Source organism: Cheilinus undulatus, linkage group 1 (genome assembly GCF_018320785.1).
Source record: "Cheilinus undulatus linkage group 1, ASM1832078v1, whole genome shotgun sequence".
NCBI classification, from domain to species: domain Eukaryota; kingdom Metazoa; phylum Chordata; class Actinopteri; order Labriformes; family Labridae; genus Cheilinus; species Cheilinus undulatus.
In genome coordinates, this window is record NC_054865.1 from 18,304,033 (window position 1) to 18,319,094 (window position 15,062).

General features: G+C 38.2%; 1 protein-coding gene across 1 annotated transcript in view; it reads right to left on the bottom strand.

Moving 5' to 3' along the window:
* LOC121512451 (CUB and sushi domain-containing protein 1-like) overlaps window positions 1-15,062 on the bottom strand; it is an 821,118-nt gene that overhangs the window by 264,538 nt on the left and 541,518 nt on the right. The window contains exons 11-14 of the mRNA XM_041791732.1: window positions 11,545-11,648; window positions 9,309-9,421; window positions 1,945-2,127; window positions 1,574-1,759 (exon numbers count right to left, since the gene is read on the bottom strand). Coding sequence (XP_041647666.1) covers window positions 1,574-1,759; window positions 1,945-2,127; window positions 9,309-9,421; window positions 11,545-11,648 — 586 coding nt within the window. The remainder of the gene's footprint in view (window positions 1-1,573; window positions 1,760-1,944; window positions 2,128-9,308; window positions 9,422-11,544; window positions 11,649-15,062) is intronic.

Here is a 15,062-nt window from a genome sequence, read left to right on the forward strand (position 1 = left end):
GACAAACCTTTATCTTGTTGCATGTAGGTGTACTTTACATTCAACCTTGACTAAAAATGTCTACTATTATGTATGGTACACGGCAGAGTTGTTGTCAATGTACTTGCTGCACAACTGCAAAACTCTTTGAGAGAAGGATCTGATTATTTTAAAAGTTTCACTTAAGGGAAAAACATTGAGTAGTGTCAATTATAACTGAGGAAAATTTCCCAGATGTAGCCATTATTATGTTTATAGTATATAGACCAGGGGTGTCAAACTCAATCACATCAGGGGCTGTATTCTGGATTCAGGTATAACCTGAAGGTCTAACAGGCTCACCTACTCAACCATAAACTTTCAAACGTATTTCACCAGTAACAAAATGGCCTATATATATAAAAACTTTGCACCAATGATAAATGATTTTGAGGTAAAAAAAAGTGAAAAAGATCAGTTTAAAGGCTCATATATAAAAAAAGTAAATATATTAGTTCAAAAAGGACAAGAAGATTTTAAAACAGGCTACACTTCAACATATCATAGCAGTTACAGATTATTTGTTTAATTAGTATACTTATAGAAAATAAGGAGTTTAAAGCACCATAAAGCTTAAACAAATACAAAGAAGATTTTGACACAATCTTAACTTGAGTGTTTCCAAAGCAAAGCTTCAGCCTGCTACAAAATAACATCCCTGCAGAGGGACAAATTTACAACCAGTCAACTAAGCACAACTTCATCTTTAACGACCATACAGTGAAACCAGGGCTTTACTTGATTCATTTTAAATCAATAACCTTTATTGCAACAGGGAACGGCCATGTAATTGCTATTCATCTATCCATCCAGTGTGACAGTCAGCCATTCATCACCCAAAGCCAATTTAGAATCCTTTTTACCTTTCTTTACAAACTTTGGTGACATGTTTAGACAAAGGTGCTCTCCTTTAAATCACCGGTTCTCAATGGGGGTTATGAAACACTTAGAAGGGGTAGCCAGATGCCTTCCAAAAAACAGAATGTTTAGAAATATTATTCTATAAATATATATACTGAAAATCACTCAAATGTAAAATAAAATCATGGTCATCTGGAGAGATTTATGCTTAAATCAAAGTCATGTTTTAGAAAATCCTTATAATGTAAGTCTGCACAGCAGTGTTCAACTATGCCTCAACCACCCTCAGGTACAGGGCAGGTCCTCAGTCTCTGGCACCTTTATTTTGGGGGTCAAAGACTGAAATATTTGAGAGCCCCTGCTTTAAATGATTTTGCCTGACCATAGGTCTCACTTGTACATGTTTTGTACCAGAAAGTGAGCCTAAAGCTAGCATTTACCGTGCAAATCCTGTGATCTTGTGGGTAAAATTCTGACCCAAGCATAAAGCAGCACTCTATTACTGCTACTGTTATTCCCCTTTTGGCACGTGTGCACCGTGTTTGGCCTATGTCTTAATTAATAATACCTTTTTTAAATAAATAAGACCCAAAGTTGTATTGATATGCATGTCAAGATTTTATAAAGAAAATGATTATTAATATCCATATAATGACATCTGAACTTCTATTTGAAAAGAGGCATAGGTATTTACCTTCGTCTTTAACCACCAACCAGTCAAACTGTGGCTCCAGGTCAAAGTCAGAGAAAAGGAGATGAATGCGGCTTCCTGGTTCAGAGATTATCAACCACACACAGTTCAGGTTGTTCCCATACTCCTCTGGGTAGTTTGGGGACAATATAGTCCCCGAGGGAGCCGTGAAGTTGAAGAAACATGAGACTATAAACAGGAAGGAAGAGGCAAAGAAGAGGAGAGAGAAAAGGTTAGGATGAAAGGTACTAGGAATTGACAGGCTGATAAATAAAGCACAACAGTAAGGAAGAAAGAAAAAGGAAAAATCACTCAAAATATACCAGAAACAAACAGAAATGAGATCACAACAGAAACACATGAAATCTACTTACAGACACAGCTTGGTTTATTGCCAGACCATTGGTTATTGTGCTGGCATGTGATCGTCCTCTCTCCCACTAGTTCAAAGGCCGACTGGCAGAAGAAGGTCAACACGTCCCCATGCTGAAAGCGATCACCGCTTCGACGACCAAACGCTGGCACCCCGGGATCCCCACAGCCTCCTCGGTCAATCTCTGCAACAAATACAACACAGTTGACCTTGTTTTCATACAGATAATTAATGTCAGCATGTGACAAAATGACATTCAGATAAGAGGTCATGTTTTTGTTTGTAATGTGGGGTTAAATGGCAATGACGTGCATAGCTTGATATTTAGTAAATGATACGAATCTGTACGTGGTGTTAATAACAATATTGAAATGAGCTGTGTAGCTTTTCATGCACCTTGGCATGTGCTTTTTTTATGTTCTACACCACGTTCCAAATTATTATGCAAATGATATTTTTCCTAAATAGTCGATGCAAATGACAGTCAGTATAATTTTCAAGCCATCAACTGTGAGAGCATATTTCAAATTTTATTGAATAAACCTCCCAATGATTACTATTTTTTTTTTATTAAAAATCTCAAAATGCACTGTTCCAAATTGTTATGCACAACAGAGTTTCAAAATGTTTTATAGGTTGTAAAAAAAAAAAGGTCATTTGCTGAATTTGCAGCATTAGGAGGTCATATTTACTGAAATCAAAAGCTATTTCAATCAAAAACATCTTAACAGGCCAAGTTACATGTTAACAAAGTACCTCTTCTTTAATATCACCTTCACAATTCTTGCATCCATTGAACTTGTGAGTTCTGGGAGAGTTTCTGTTTGAATTTCTTTGCTAGATGTCAGAATATCCTCCCAGAACTGCTGTTCTGAAGTGAACTGCCTCCCACCCACAAAGATCTTTAGCTTGAGGATGCTCCACTTCTCAGTAGGGTTGAGGTCAGGGGAGGATGGGGGCCACACCATGAGTTTCTCTCCTTTTATGCCCATAGCAACCAATGACACAGAGGTATTCTCTGCAGCATGAGATGGTGCTTTGTCATGCATGACTATAATCTTGCTACGGAAGGCACAGTTCTTCTTCTTGTACCATGGAAGAAAGTGGTCAGTCAGAAACTCTATATACTTAGCTGAGGTCATTTTTACACCTTCAGGGACCCTAAAGGTGCCTACCAGCTCTCTCCCCATGATTCCAGCCCTAAACTTTACTCCGCCACCTCCTTGCTGATGTTGCAGCCTTACTGGGACATGGTGGCCATCCACCAACTATCCACTACTGTCTACCTGGACCATCCTGGGTTGCACGGCACTCATTAGTCAACAAGGCTGTTTAAAAATTAGTCCTTGTGTATTTCTGGGCCCACTGCAACCGTTTCTGCTTGTGAGGATTGGTTAGGGGTGGCTGAATGGTAGGTTTATGCATGACTGCAAGCCTCTAGAGGATCCTACACCTTGAGGTTGGTGGGACTCCAGACACACCAGCAGCTTCAAATACCAGCTGCTCTCTTAATCCAATGAATTTGTCTGGCAGAAACCTTCTTCATTATGCATTCATCTGCATGAACCCATCTGTGCTCTGAATCAGCCACAAATTTCTTTACAGTATGATGATCACACCTAAGTTTTTGTGAAATATCTAATGTTTTCATTCCTTGTCCAAGGCATTGCACTATTTGATGCTTTCAGCAGCAGAGAGATTCTTTTTCTTTCCTATATTGCTTGAAACCTGTGGCCTGCTTAAAAATGTGGAATGTCCCCTGGCAAACTCATTATCACAGGTGTCTGAGATTGATTTCAGAGATCCAAAGAGCCCTGAGACCAATACCATCCATGAGTTTCATGAAAAACAAATCAATTGAATGTTTATGACACTAAAATCCAATTTGCATAATGATTTGGAACGTGGTATATTTCATTTTGCTGTTTTTTTTTTTTTAGCATAACTGCAGATTTTATTGCCTCTTACTATTTTTATTCTTCTTCTAAGTTATTTGTTTTTGCACAGCAACACCAGCTTAGATTTCTTGTGTAAAAAAGAATGAAGCAATAAAACTTTGTTCTGATTATTCACAGATAAACAATCATATTTAACATCTTTGTCACAAATTGAGCATATGCAACCCTTTCCAGACCTTAGCGAATAAGACAAGATAATACTTAAGTGATTTAAAGGGGGTTTAATTTCAGGTATATGTGCAAGACAAAGGTAAACATAGCAAGGGGGTGCATGGAAATAAGAAAAATCGTTATAATAGATACAGCTGGGCTGCACAGCAGTGAGGGGTTAGCTTCCTTAGTTTCCTCACAGCAAGAAGGTATCCTGGTTCGTTTCATGGTCAGGGCCCTCCAGCTCAATTTGCATGTTCTCCCGGTGCATGCGTTGGTCCTCCCTGTGTACTCTGGCTTCCTCCCACCACCAAAGACATGCTGGTTAGGTTAATCAGTGACTCTAAATTTGCCGTAGGTGTGCGTGTGAGAGTGCCTGACTGTTTGTCTCTATATGTCAGCCATGCGATTGACTGGTGACCAGTCCAGTTCACCCTGCCTCTTGCCTAGTGACAGCTGGGACTGGCTTCAGCCTCCCGCAACCCCGAATGGGATAAGCAGTGTAGGGAATAATTAAATATGAATATAAATTCAGAAAACTAGATAAAGTAACTACACAGAGGAGGGGATACTGCTGTCAACTCAAAGCTAAAAAGTAAATTGAAAGGCATGCAGACTTTAACCATTTTTTAATTCAAATAACTGTTTTCACTTTAGAGTGCAAGTTGATATTAATGATTGTACTACATCCTTTTCTATTCCAAAATGGCCTATCATAAGAAACTCAACTAGGACCAATAGAGTTGTTGCCAACAGTAACAAGCTGTATTTATCTTTTTATTTTATTTCGTTTTATTTCCTTCGTTTTACCATTTTGCTAGAGCTACTCCCTTTGAAGGCAAGATGGCAGCCATCCTGGTTGTTGAAAACTGAATCAACTGACACATTTTGAAAGGAGAGCTAGAGGTGACATTAAAATTGCTGCAAGGAGCAGCAATAAAAATGTGAACAGCATCTATTAATTTACTTTGATGTGTCAGAAAATGAAATACAACCTGTGAAAGGTTCATTAAATAGTTTCCCTACTAACATCTTATTGTCATCAGAGTAATTGCAGCATAATACAGCTTTAATTGTGAAAGGAGAAATAGCGAGTGGAGGCGCCGAGGCAGGTGCAAACACAAACCAATCCATGTGTTTACTCTTGTTAAGTTGTCAGCAGGAGGTAAAGCTCAAAGAGAACGACATGGATATTTGTGACATTGTTTCGAATCGACTGCTTCCTGCTAATACGTATTGTTTTTCTGTGTTTCTTTATCTTGAGCCCTTTGTTTGTGCCTGTCCTCTTTTCAGCGTCCCTGCCCTTCTTTGCTCTCCTCTTATCTCTCCTGCTCCCTCAATCTGATTCTATGCACTGTGCTTCATTGGCATGAGTGTCACATTTGTGGCACTACCGTACCGGCCCTGCAATCATATTCCATTTATTTTGTCACCCCCCCCTTTTTTTTATCCTCTCTTCCCCTAATGGCAGCGTGTTTTTATCCACTGCCTCTCCCCTCTCTCTCACCGCCTTTAAAACCTGACACTCCACCAGACGTCTGTCATCTTGTAACACATGCTCCACCATGCTCCGGGATTCGCTTTGGGCAAATACATCTCAAGGTGAGCAGTGTGGGTATGTGTGAGAGTGTGTGGGGGAGTGTGCATTTGTTCTACACTTTTACTATCTGTTGGGAAGTAAGTACGCCCACAAGAATTGAATTTCAAAAAAGTGGCATGTATGTGTGTGCATGTGTGTGGCCCACAGCTAGCTGTCACACCGTTGACGAGTGTCAGGATGGATTTCACCGATCCTGAGCCCCTGGTAAGTCTGTCATTATGATGGTAACTACCTCTCTGCCTCCTTTTTTTTTATAATTCTGTGTTCTTTGTATTTTTGTAGCTGTTTTTTCTCTGTTACTTTGTAAGTTCACAGAGTTTTAATGAAGTGAAAAATGCAGATTTATGACTCAAAACAACTGTGTGTGTCGGGTTTTCCTTCCCTTTTACAATAGTCAAATATTATAGGAAGTAATATACATAACTAAGAACAGAAAACAAAAGGAAGGAACACTAAAAATAAATGTATTCAAAAGCTATAAAGTAAAAGGAGGGAAAACATTCTGATAGCTACTTTAGGGACCTCTCTGGTAGTTCTCTGTTTGTTCACCCATTAAATATAAATCCTATAAACACACAGCGACAAACATTTTCCCAGGCAGAGCACAAAGTTTAAGATTCATTTGGATTTGTTCAGACCAATGCGGTATGAAAATCAACATGCAGAGAATGAAAATGGCTCGATATAGGTAATCAATCTCACTGAACAATAAACAGTGTGATAAAGTAATGCTATTATCACATTGTAAAGCTGGAGCAGGGAGCGTTAGGAAAATTCTTCATTGCTGGTTTATCCAACTGTCTTTGTAGAACAAAAAGCAATCGCTACACTGCAAACATGCCAAAATATTCTCTTTATTAAATCAGTGAAAGCTGTGTGTCGAGTCAGTTTTTAATGCAAGTTTTAATTCTGCAGGGTTAAGGGTTGGGGATGCTGATTTTTTACACTGATACAGCTGATTCTAAAGAACAACCTTCAAGAAATTCAATTCTTTTTTTTTCCTTATCTGTCAAGTTAAGAAAATAAATCATTTATGTCGTTACTCTCTTCACAACCAATCACCATCAGACTGAAAACTTGGCAGCAGCTTTCCACTGAAAGCTTTAATTATTATAATGGGCTGTGATTGTTTATGATATTGACTCTCTCTCTGAGCGTTTCCATGCACACTCACACAGATCTGCAGTGATTAACAAGTGTAACACGACAACATTAAAAAACAAGACAGCTAAACACACAAGTGTTGTGTTTTTCTCCAGGGCTGCAAAGCTAAGAGCTCTCAGGGGTTTATTCTGATCAAAGTGTGTAACATGCTGACGTTATCCAACCTGACAGCATCACACACACATGCAAGGACACACACACCAAAACACACCACAGGGGGATTGTTCAGTTATCCTGGGGTTGATCTAAGACTACAAAGATCACATAAAGGACTTTTGATTGTTTGTTTGTTCCCTTCGTCTTTGCTAAAGCCACAAAAAGTGACAGAAATGTTACCTGGTTCAAAAAATAATGATAGATTTAACAGATGAGGGAATTTCAGAAAGTTGACTCTTTCACTCTGAGTAACCAGACTTTTTTACTTACAGCAGATTTTTTCATTTTGAATTTACCAGACCACTGTAATGTCAGTAACATCAGTGTTTCTTAAATGATGTGACAGAGCACAGTGGTACACCTTGAGGAAAGTCTTAATGTTTATTGATTCTTAAAGGGGACGTATTATGCATAGATCACCTTTTCAAGCTTTTCTAACAAAAATACGTGCCCCTGGCCTGCCCACAATCCCCTCAAGTGCCAGAAAAATCCATTCCCACTTGGAAACCACTGATGTACATGATCATAATGAAACAGCTTCATTATGGTTTCTTTGCACTGGTACAGTTATTCTGTACTCCTTTGTTGAAAAAGGAAGGTAACAATAAAAGAGGAAAATGTTTGATAACACAAGGTGAAGATGACTTGACTTGTTCACTGAGCTGTCTCCCCCCACCCACCCCTTTTTTTTAAAATTGAAATAAGACCTTAATGTGCTGTCATTTTTACATTACTATGGCTGCAGTGTCATTGCAGTGGCTTAACCAAAGCAAACAATTAGTGTGATTAAAAACAACTAATGCACCACTTATAGATTTAAATCACACCACGATTAATGACAGCCTGCACGTAAAGGCAAACATTCTCATTATGCCTTGAAAAAGCAAACTGTTCCAACATTTACCACTTCTGTGTTGATTTTTCCTCCTGAGACATAGCCCCTGTTCTGACAAGGATGGTCTCCCACTGTTGCAGACAACTTTAGTACATTTTTAAGAGCACATATGTGCGCTAAGATCAGTCCATTTACACATAACTAGAGTCCTGGCTCTCAAAGCTGGGAATCTAGCAAAATAACTTTCTATCAAATAAGACCTATGAGAAATTAACATAGTGAAAGAAGGGCTGGAAGGCCTAGTGATGTTTGTGGGACTACTTTTTACTAAATATTAATGAACAAAATCTGGATAACATGGGGATGGTAGAAACATTTGCTGTACATTTATAAGAGAGAGCTTATTGTGAATAAAACCTGATTTGCTGCCATTGTTGAACTTCTAAACATGTCCAAAAATGAACCTGATTATTTCCTAGATTGCACTGCATTAAAGTTTTAAATGATCCTGTCTCATTGTCTTGAAGTTTACAATATCAGAAGCTATAAGTGGGCCATTTAAGTGTGAAATCAATTAGTGAAGAGTGAAATTACTAACTGCTATAAGGGCATATGTTAAACACACAAAGTTAAGGTTAACCGTTAGAGTAATTAAAGGTCAAATGAAGAAAAACTCTTAACATTATGTCAAACATCACCTCTAAGCACACACCAGTTTGTGTAGCTACACTGTGCTGATTCCCATAAATGGTAACTGACCCTGGACAAAGCTGTCAGCAGCATCATTGAATCAAACACGCCTAAGCAGAACTAGGAGCATAACCTTCATCCCTTTCACTCTCACCCTCTCTCTTTCCCTTCTCACGCACCCTCCATCTCTCCCAGGCAGTTTATTTCTTCTCACTCAATTTGTCATTTTGTCTCCTTCTGTCCCACTCTGTCAATTTCTTGTTGTCCCTCTTCCTCTGTCTCTATGTTTATCAAATTACATCTCTCTCTCTCTACCTGTCTCACTCTGTGTCTAGAGCGAATTCAATTTAGAACACTTCCATTTAGTTCAATTCGATTTAAGGAGCTGCACCGGCACACTGAGATGCAGTTTATAATTAAATATATAAATATAATAAATGGATTGTTCTAGATAATAAGTATTTAGAGGCACTTCTGTAGCTCTCCTCCTCTCACCTTCACTCACTGTGACTGTCACCATCTTTATCTCTCTATCAGCGTCAGCTTTGGCATAATAAAAAAAATAACCAAGCAAAACGATCAACTGATGGACTCATAATTCATTTATTACTTTCTTTTAATGCCCAGTCGCTCACAGGCATCCCTACGCAAGAACAGACAACAACTGCTCTCTATACCGCCGAATCACCACGTCAGCAACGCCATGACTTTCACACTCAGTTATGTGGGCACACTGTATCTCTGCTACTGTGTGTCTGCAGAGACGCAAAGGAAGTGTGTTTGTGTTGTGTTCATAAAGGAGGCCATCATACCTTCATAGACTGCCTTGAACCCTGCTGAGCCGATCGTATCATCTGACTGCAGGTGAAGCCACATCTGATTGGATAAGCTCACGATGAGGTCAGGGACACTGGAGCCGGTCAGGCTAAACACATAAACACACACAGGCATATATTCAAACAATGTTAGAAAGTACATATGCAGTATTACTGTATGATTTCCTTTTCATTTATTTAAAGAAAATAACACCATAAAAGTGAACGACATATAGGATCATACAATTATCTATGAGTGATGAGACATCCACATTCCTGTTTTGCTCACTGTAGATTAGTACACAGATGGGACTGACTGAATATCACACATTATCAATACATTTCAATAAGTACTAATACATATAGGAAGCATTAATATGAATCTTTTAAAGGTAAACCATTGAATATCTGGCAACGCTGAATGTCAGCATTATGCAGTCTAAAAGCCTTTGACCTGGATCCTTTTAAGGTGGTGACCTGAATTTTCATAATAATAAAGTTGTATTTTTTGCATCTATACAGTGATCAGTTATGTTGGGGATTACCTTCCCTTTTTTGTATTAAAGTGTATAAAAATTCCAATCAAGTAAAAATCTTTGAAGGTGAGTTACTGTATCTCTGTGTCTGATATCTGAGGCCTTTTACACCAGCCATGAGTCAGTTTGATCTGAGCCCTTTAAAGTCTATTGCAGCGGTCCTTTAAGTGGCAGCCTGTGGGCCACTTCCGGCCCGCCAGCAGGTATCATCTGGCCCAAGAGACATTTGGGAAAAAAACAGATGGGCATTTTAAAAAATATATACATTTTTAATTTTTACTCTTTTAGGAGTTTAAAATACAAATTTTCACTCATTTATCATAATTTCTCTATAGTTATAGCAAGGAAAGGTCATACTACTATACAATAAATGAGTTGGTATGGTACATTGAACTCTCTTTAGAGCAGGGAGGAGCATCGTAAAAAGACCCACCGTGCATCACGCATGACAGACTGCTTCATCACCTCAACTCTGCAAACATGCTGCCCAAAAAGAGGCTGATACAGACTGCATGATTTTTAAGACTGAAGGAGAAGTATTTATTGCCTTGTCTAATATTGATTATTTTGTTGAAGATGAAGAATTTAACCACCATGCGCAGCTGCACGCATGACAGACTGCTTCATCACTGATATTTGAGTTATCAGGCTTTAAGGGGTTAAGTTATGATGTAAAGTCCACACCAAACCCTGCACTGAAACTAGTTAGGTTGTAACTTAAGTTTCGTCAGTGTTTGGCTGCAGCAGAGACCCAAAGCATGATGCTGCCACTGTGCTTCACAGTGAGGAGTGTTTGGAGTATGGGTGTAGCACAGGGGGGAAAAGGGTTCTGATTACCCGGAGCCACAGTAGGGAGGGGCCCTTGAGAAGCCTGCAATGAAAAGTGCGTTTTATTTATTTTTTTGTAGTAATTAGTGTTATTATTGAATCAAAAGTGACTAAATTATTGGTCAACAGAATGAAATTTGCATAAAATAGATAAAATAAAATCTTGGGGATCCCCTGCTACTCCATTCAAAATGTCCAAATGGTGTAGTCCAGTGCTGCGAAATAATGGAAGTAAATGTAAGTTAACCATGGTAAAATGTTGCTCATAAATGGGGAAATTATGGTTTAAAAATAAATTAAACTGCAGAGATATTTGTAAAAATGATGCAACATTTGTTGCTTGGCTAGCTGGTTAAGGGGGCCCCTGTGTCTTTTTCTGGGGGCCCTAAATCGCCTAGCTACACCCCTGGTTTGGAGTCTGTCAAACATAGTGTTGTTTGATAGCCAAAAAGAACCATTTCAGTCTCATTAGACCCCACATGCCTTTTGGTGAAGTGGTTGAAATTAAATGTAAGTCTTCTTCGATAGTGGCTTTCTCTTTGACTCCCTCCCATAAAGCTCTGACTGGTGAAGAACCAGGGCAACAGTTGTAGGCAGAGCCAAAAAAGTCAAATTATATTGAGTATGATTGATTTATAAAATCAATACATTTATATGACTTACTTTTGAAGTAGTACTACTTTTACCTTTAGGCAGTCAGGATAAATTTTAGTGTAAACAACTTAATTTTTCTATTTAATTTTCTCTTTAGGGAAACACTGACTATCATCTTACAACATTTTAGCCTATGTGTGCTGTTGTGGGCTTCTAGTGTAGCCAGCAGTTGGCCAAAACTATAATTTAGACCAGAACATAAAAGTAACGCTTACACATAGAGCACCCTCCGAGTGTCTCCTATCTTCCCCCCATCTCCCACAGTCAGTGTGTCGTATCCCCGTTCCAGATCAAACTCTTCAAATGACAGCTTTATCACCTAAAAAAAAAAAGAAAACAAAGGAGAAACCATAAAAAACTACCATCAGCACAAAAAACACACAAAATAGTAAAGAAAGACAAGAATCCAGTGTGAACATTTTTATCTGTTAGAGATAGAAGCATTGGAAGCTCCAGTATCTGGATTCTATCCAAAACCTTGTGAGCTCTCCTTTGGCTTGAGGTTGCATGTGATTAACAATAAATTAATTAACATTTATTTTAATGAAGTATTTTGTGAATAAAAACACTTGAAAAAGCTGTCAGCCTGCCAACCTCTATGACATGTAATTATCAAGTCTGACCTCTGCTATTTAAGTCATATTTAATTACAACACATGAGAAAGTCATTTCTGGGCAAAAAACCCTCAATAGCATGGTTTTATTATCTCTGTTGAAACAGTCCTAAAGTTTTCAAAGACTTGAACATTGAAAACAAAATCAGTGGGTTGGTAAATGTGCATTTCTACAAAGCATATTGAAAATTGATATCATCATCAAACCCAGAAAGTACACACGCTATTATGTTGGACAGAAATGGAAAACAGATAAGTTTAAAGAGCAGGAAAAGGTGATACAAGTTGGAACCTTGTCTTCCCTGCAAGAGACAACACAGGTAGGAGGAAATATGTTCCAAAATTGGTAAAAACTAATGACAAAAGCAGCAGGAGAGAGAAAAACAACCAGTGCGCTTGGCTATGACCATCATCCTATTTATCTAAAGCTGCTATTCCATAAATATACATTAGTTCCTAAGAATAATTAATCTCTAATGAAAGGAAGCAGACAGAAAGAACACACTATACATTCTTTTATTTTTGCAGCATTCCTCAAAGTAACTCAAAGTGTTCCTGGAAGCCACCACATTACACCCTTCAAACACACCCTTCTGCTACTAAACACTAAGACATTCAGTGTTAAATGCCTGACTTGCAGGCACCTTCATGGCTGTAGTCGTATGCATGCAGCACAGCATCATCAATCTAAAATGCCGTATTACTAGTTCTATTATTTGCTGCTTGTCCATTATTTATTAACGGTATATCACATGGCTGTCAGAATGGGAAATGGCAAACCTCTGCTGTGTTCAGAAAACCTCTCAGAGAAAATAGCCACTCTCAATCAGTCGTGTTTGTGGTGTAATAGAGGAATAAGATGAACCATGGACTTGTTATGCTGAAATTCCATCCCATGGCAAATCAAACTATAGTGAGGGAAAACCCGTCTGCAGGTGATAAAGATGTAAAAATAATTTCAACATGCCAGCAGCAGCTATGCATCCTTCAGCCTTTGGTGGTGCTTTGTCAGAAATAGAAATGACTTAAACATGTTCAGAAATGGTAAAAGGATGTGGAGCAATCAGAGAGAAAAGGTGAAGTAAGGACAGGAATAACACAGATTTATAAGTTTGAAAATCTGTGTTTAGAAACATTAGATGCCTCCTTGCACACACATGGATATTCTGATAGTCTTAAGTTAGAAGAAAGAAAACATTTTGACTTCATTCAAGATGCAGCTCAGTGACTCATACTTGTAGAAACATTTGACTGTTTTACTCTGACTGTAGTAGCCTCTGGCAATGATTTGTCTTTTTAAAATAACTTTAAATGTTTGGGGAGAAGATGAAACAACATCATGAGGTATTCACTTCGGATTTTCAAAAAGGCCCTGCAAAGAATTAAACATTAACAGAATTAACAATTGTTTTTTATGTGGTTTAATATTTTTCTCAGTCCATCTCATTGCTTGGAGAATACATGGTTTCAGTGAACCCTGGAAGACACATCCTCAGCTTTTTACATGTTGTATAACATTTCAGTGGACACGTGATTCTATCCGTCAACAGTATAACCAAGCACATTAAATATGGTGGTATTAAGAAGGATTCAGAACCCATTACTTGTTTGTCAGTCATCTGTCAAATGAGGAATAACTTTCTGAACGGATTGCCTACTGGACACTTTGAGTGTATGCTGGAATGTATTTATCTATTTTGCATTAAGGCTTGATCGCTACCAGTAGGCCCTTCATGTGTGCCAAATTCTGGTGTGGCAAAGATGAGGCGCTTTCACGAATAGAATATTTTTGAATATTAAGGCATACAGTATATGGGGCCACTTTTAGTCTTTAAAGTGTAATTTTTGTACTTAACCATTATCACTGAACCAATTTCTACTAAAAGTCAGCTGACTAAATATAGCAGAGTTCATCATATTAACATCATATCATCAACATTACGCCTTTTGTGTTCACATCATCATTCTAATACTATTGCAATATCACTGTAATTGAATAAAGCTGTAAAAGAAGAGTTTTTGTTCTAAATACTGTGTGCTTAACTTATTCTTCTCTGCCCTTTTCCTGTCATTAAAATCAGATTTCTCCAACGTGAAACACCTCAATCTAACTGTTATCTCACTAAACCTAATAAGGGCCAGTTCTTGCACAGCCCGCTTTTGGGCATATTGATGTTTTCACTCCATTCTGACCTGAAATAATCATAAAAATTTGCTGGTGAAATAAAAATGTAACAACACGTTGAGATTCACGCACCCGTGAGCCCTGCTAATCAGAGTCAAACAAGATGCTACGTTCTTATTTCCATAACTGACTTTATCTAGCGAACAAGAGTGCTCAGCAGCATAAACACAGGTTGGCTAATATGTTTGGGGGTTGAGCAGGATTAATTTTTTACTATTTTCATGTTTAAATGTCTTAAATAAAGTTTTCATGGTCAATTTACCGATTTCAAAGTCGCTGACAAATTTCCAAAGCCGGAGTAAAATCATGGGAGTCTTGCTTAAATGGCAGTTCGCTCCTATTTTCTTAGTCGTCAGGTATAAAGTAATTAAGATCAAGTTTCAGCAGTTTTAAGGCGGTCTTTCTTCAGTCTTGGTGTTCTGATAATATCAAATGTGTTTGGTATTGTCGTAAGTCTTAAGTCTGGTCGTATACAAATTGTGTTTCTTTGTGATGCGACTGTCGTCCATGACTGATGAGAGCCAGTGTTGAAGTGTATTATTCACTTCATTCTTCAAAATATGAACATGAGCGTAGATCATTCTGGAGCCGCTGAATGTCCGCTCAGAACTGCAGTCAGATCTCTATCTCTGTCTCACCTCTTGTCTGTCATTTCATTCCAGGCTGACATGACAGGTATGGTAAACCGCCACTGGGATTTTCAGAGTAAAAGCCTGATCAGTTTGTTTCCATCGTGAGACGACTCACGTTTTTATACGATACTACTACTGTGTTTCCAGGATATTTCCTCAGTTGCTGCAGTAACATGCAAAGTTGCTTCGCTGTTTAACTTTAGTTTTGTTTCTATGTAAATGATTCAAAAACATCTGATTATAAGAGATATTAACTTCAATGTGATCTCCATCTCCTTCTACATCTTGTTCTCTGCTCAGAA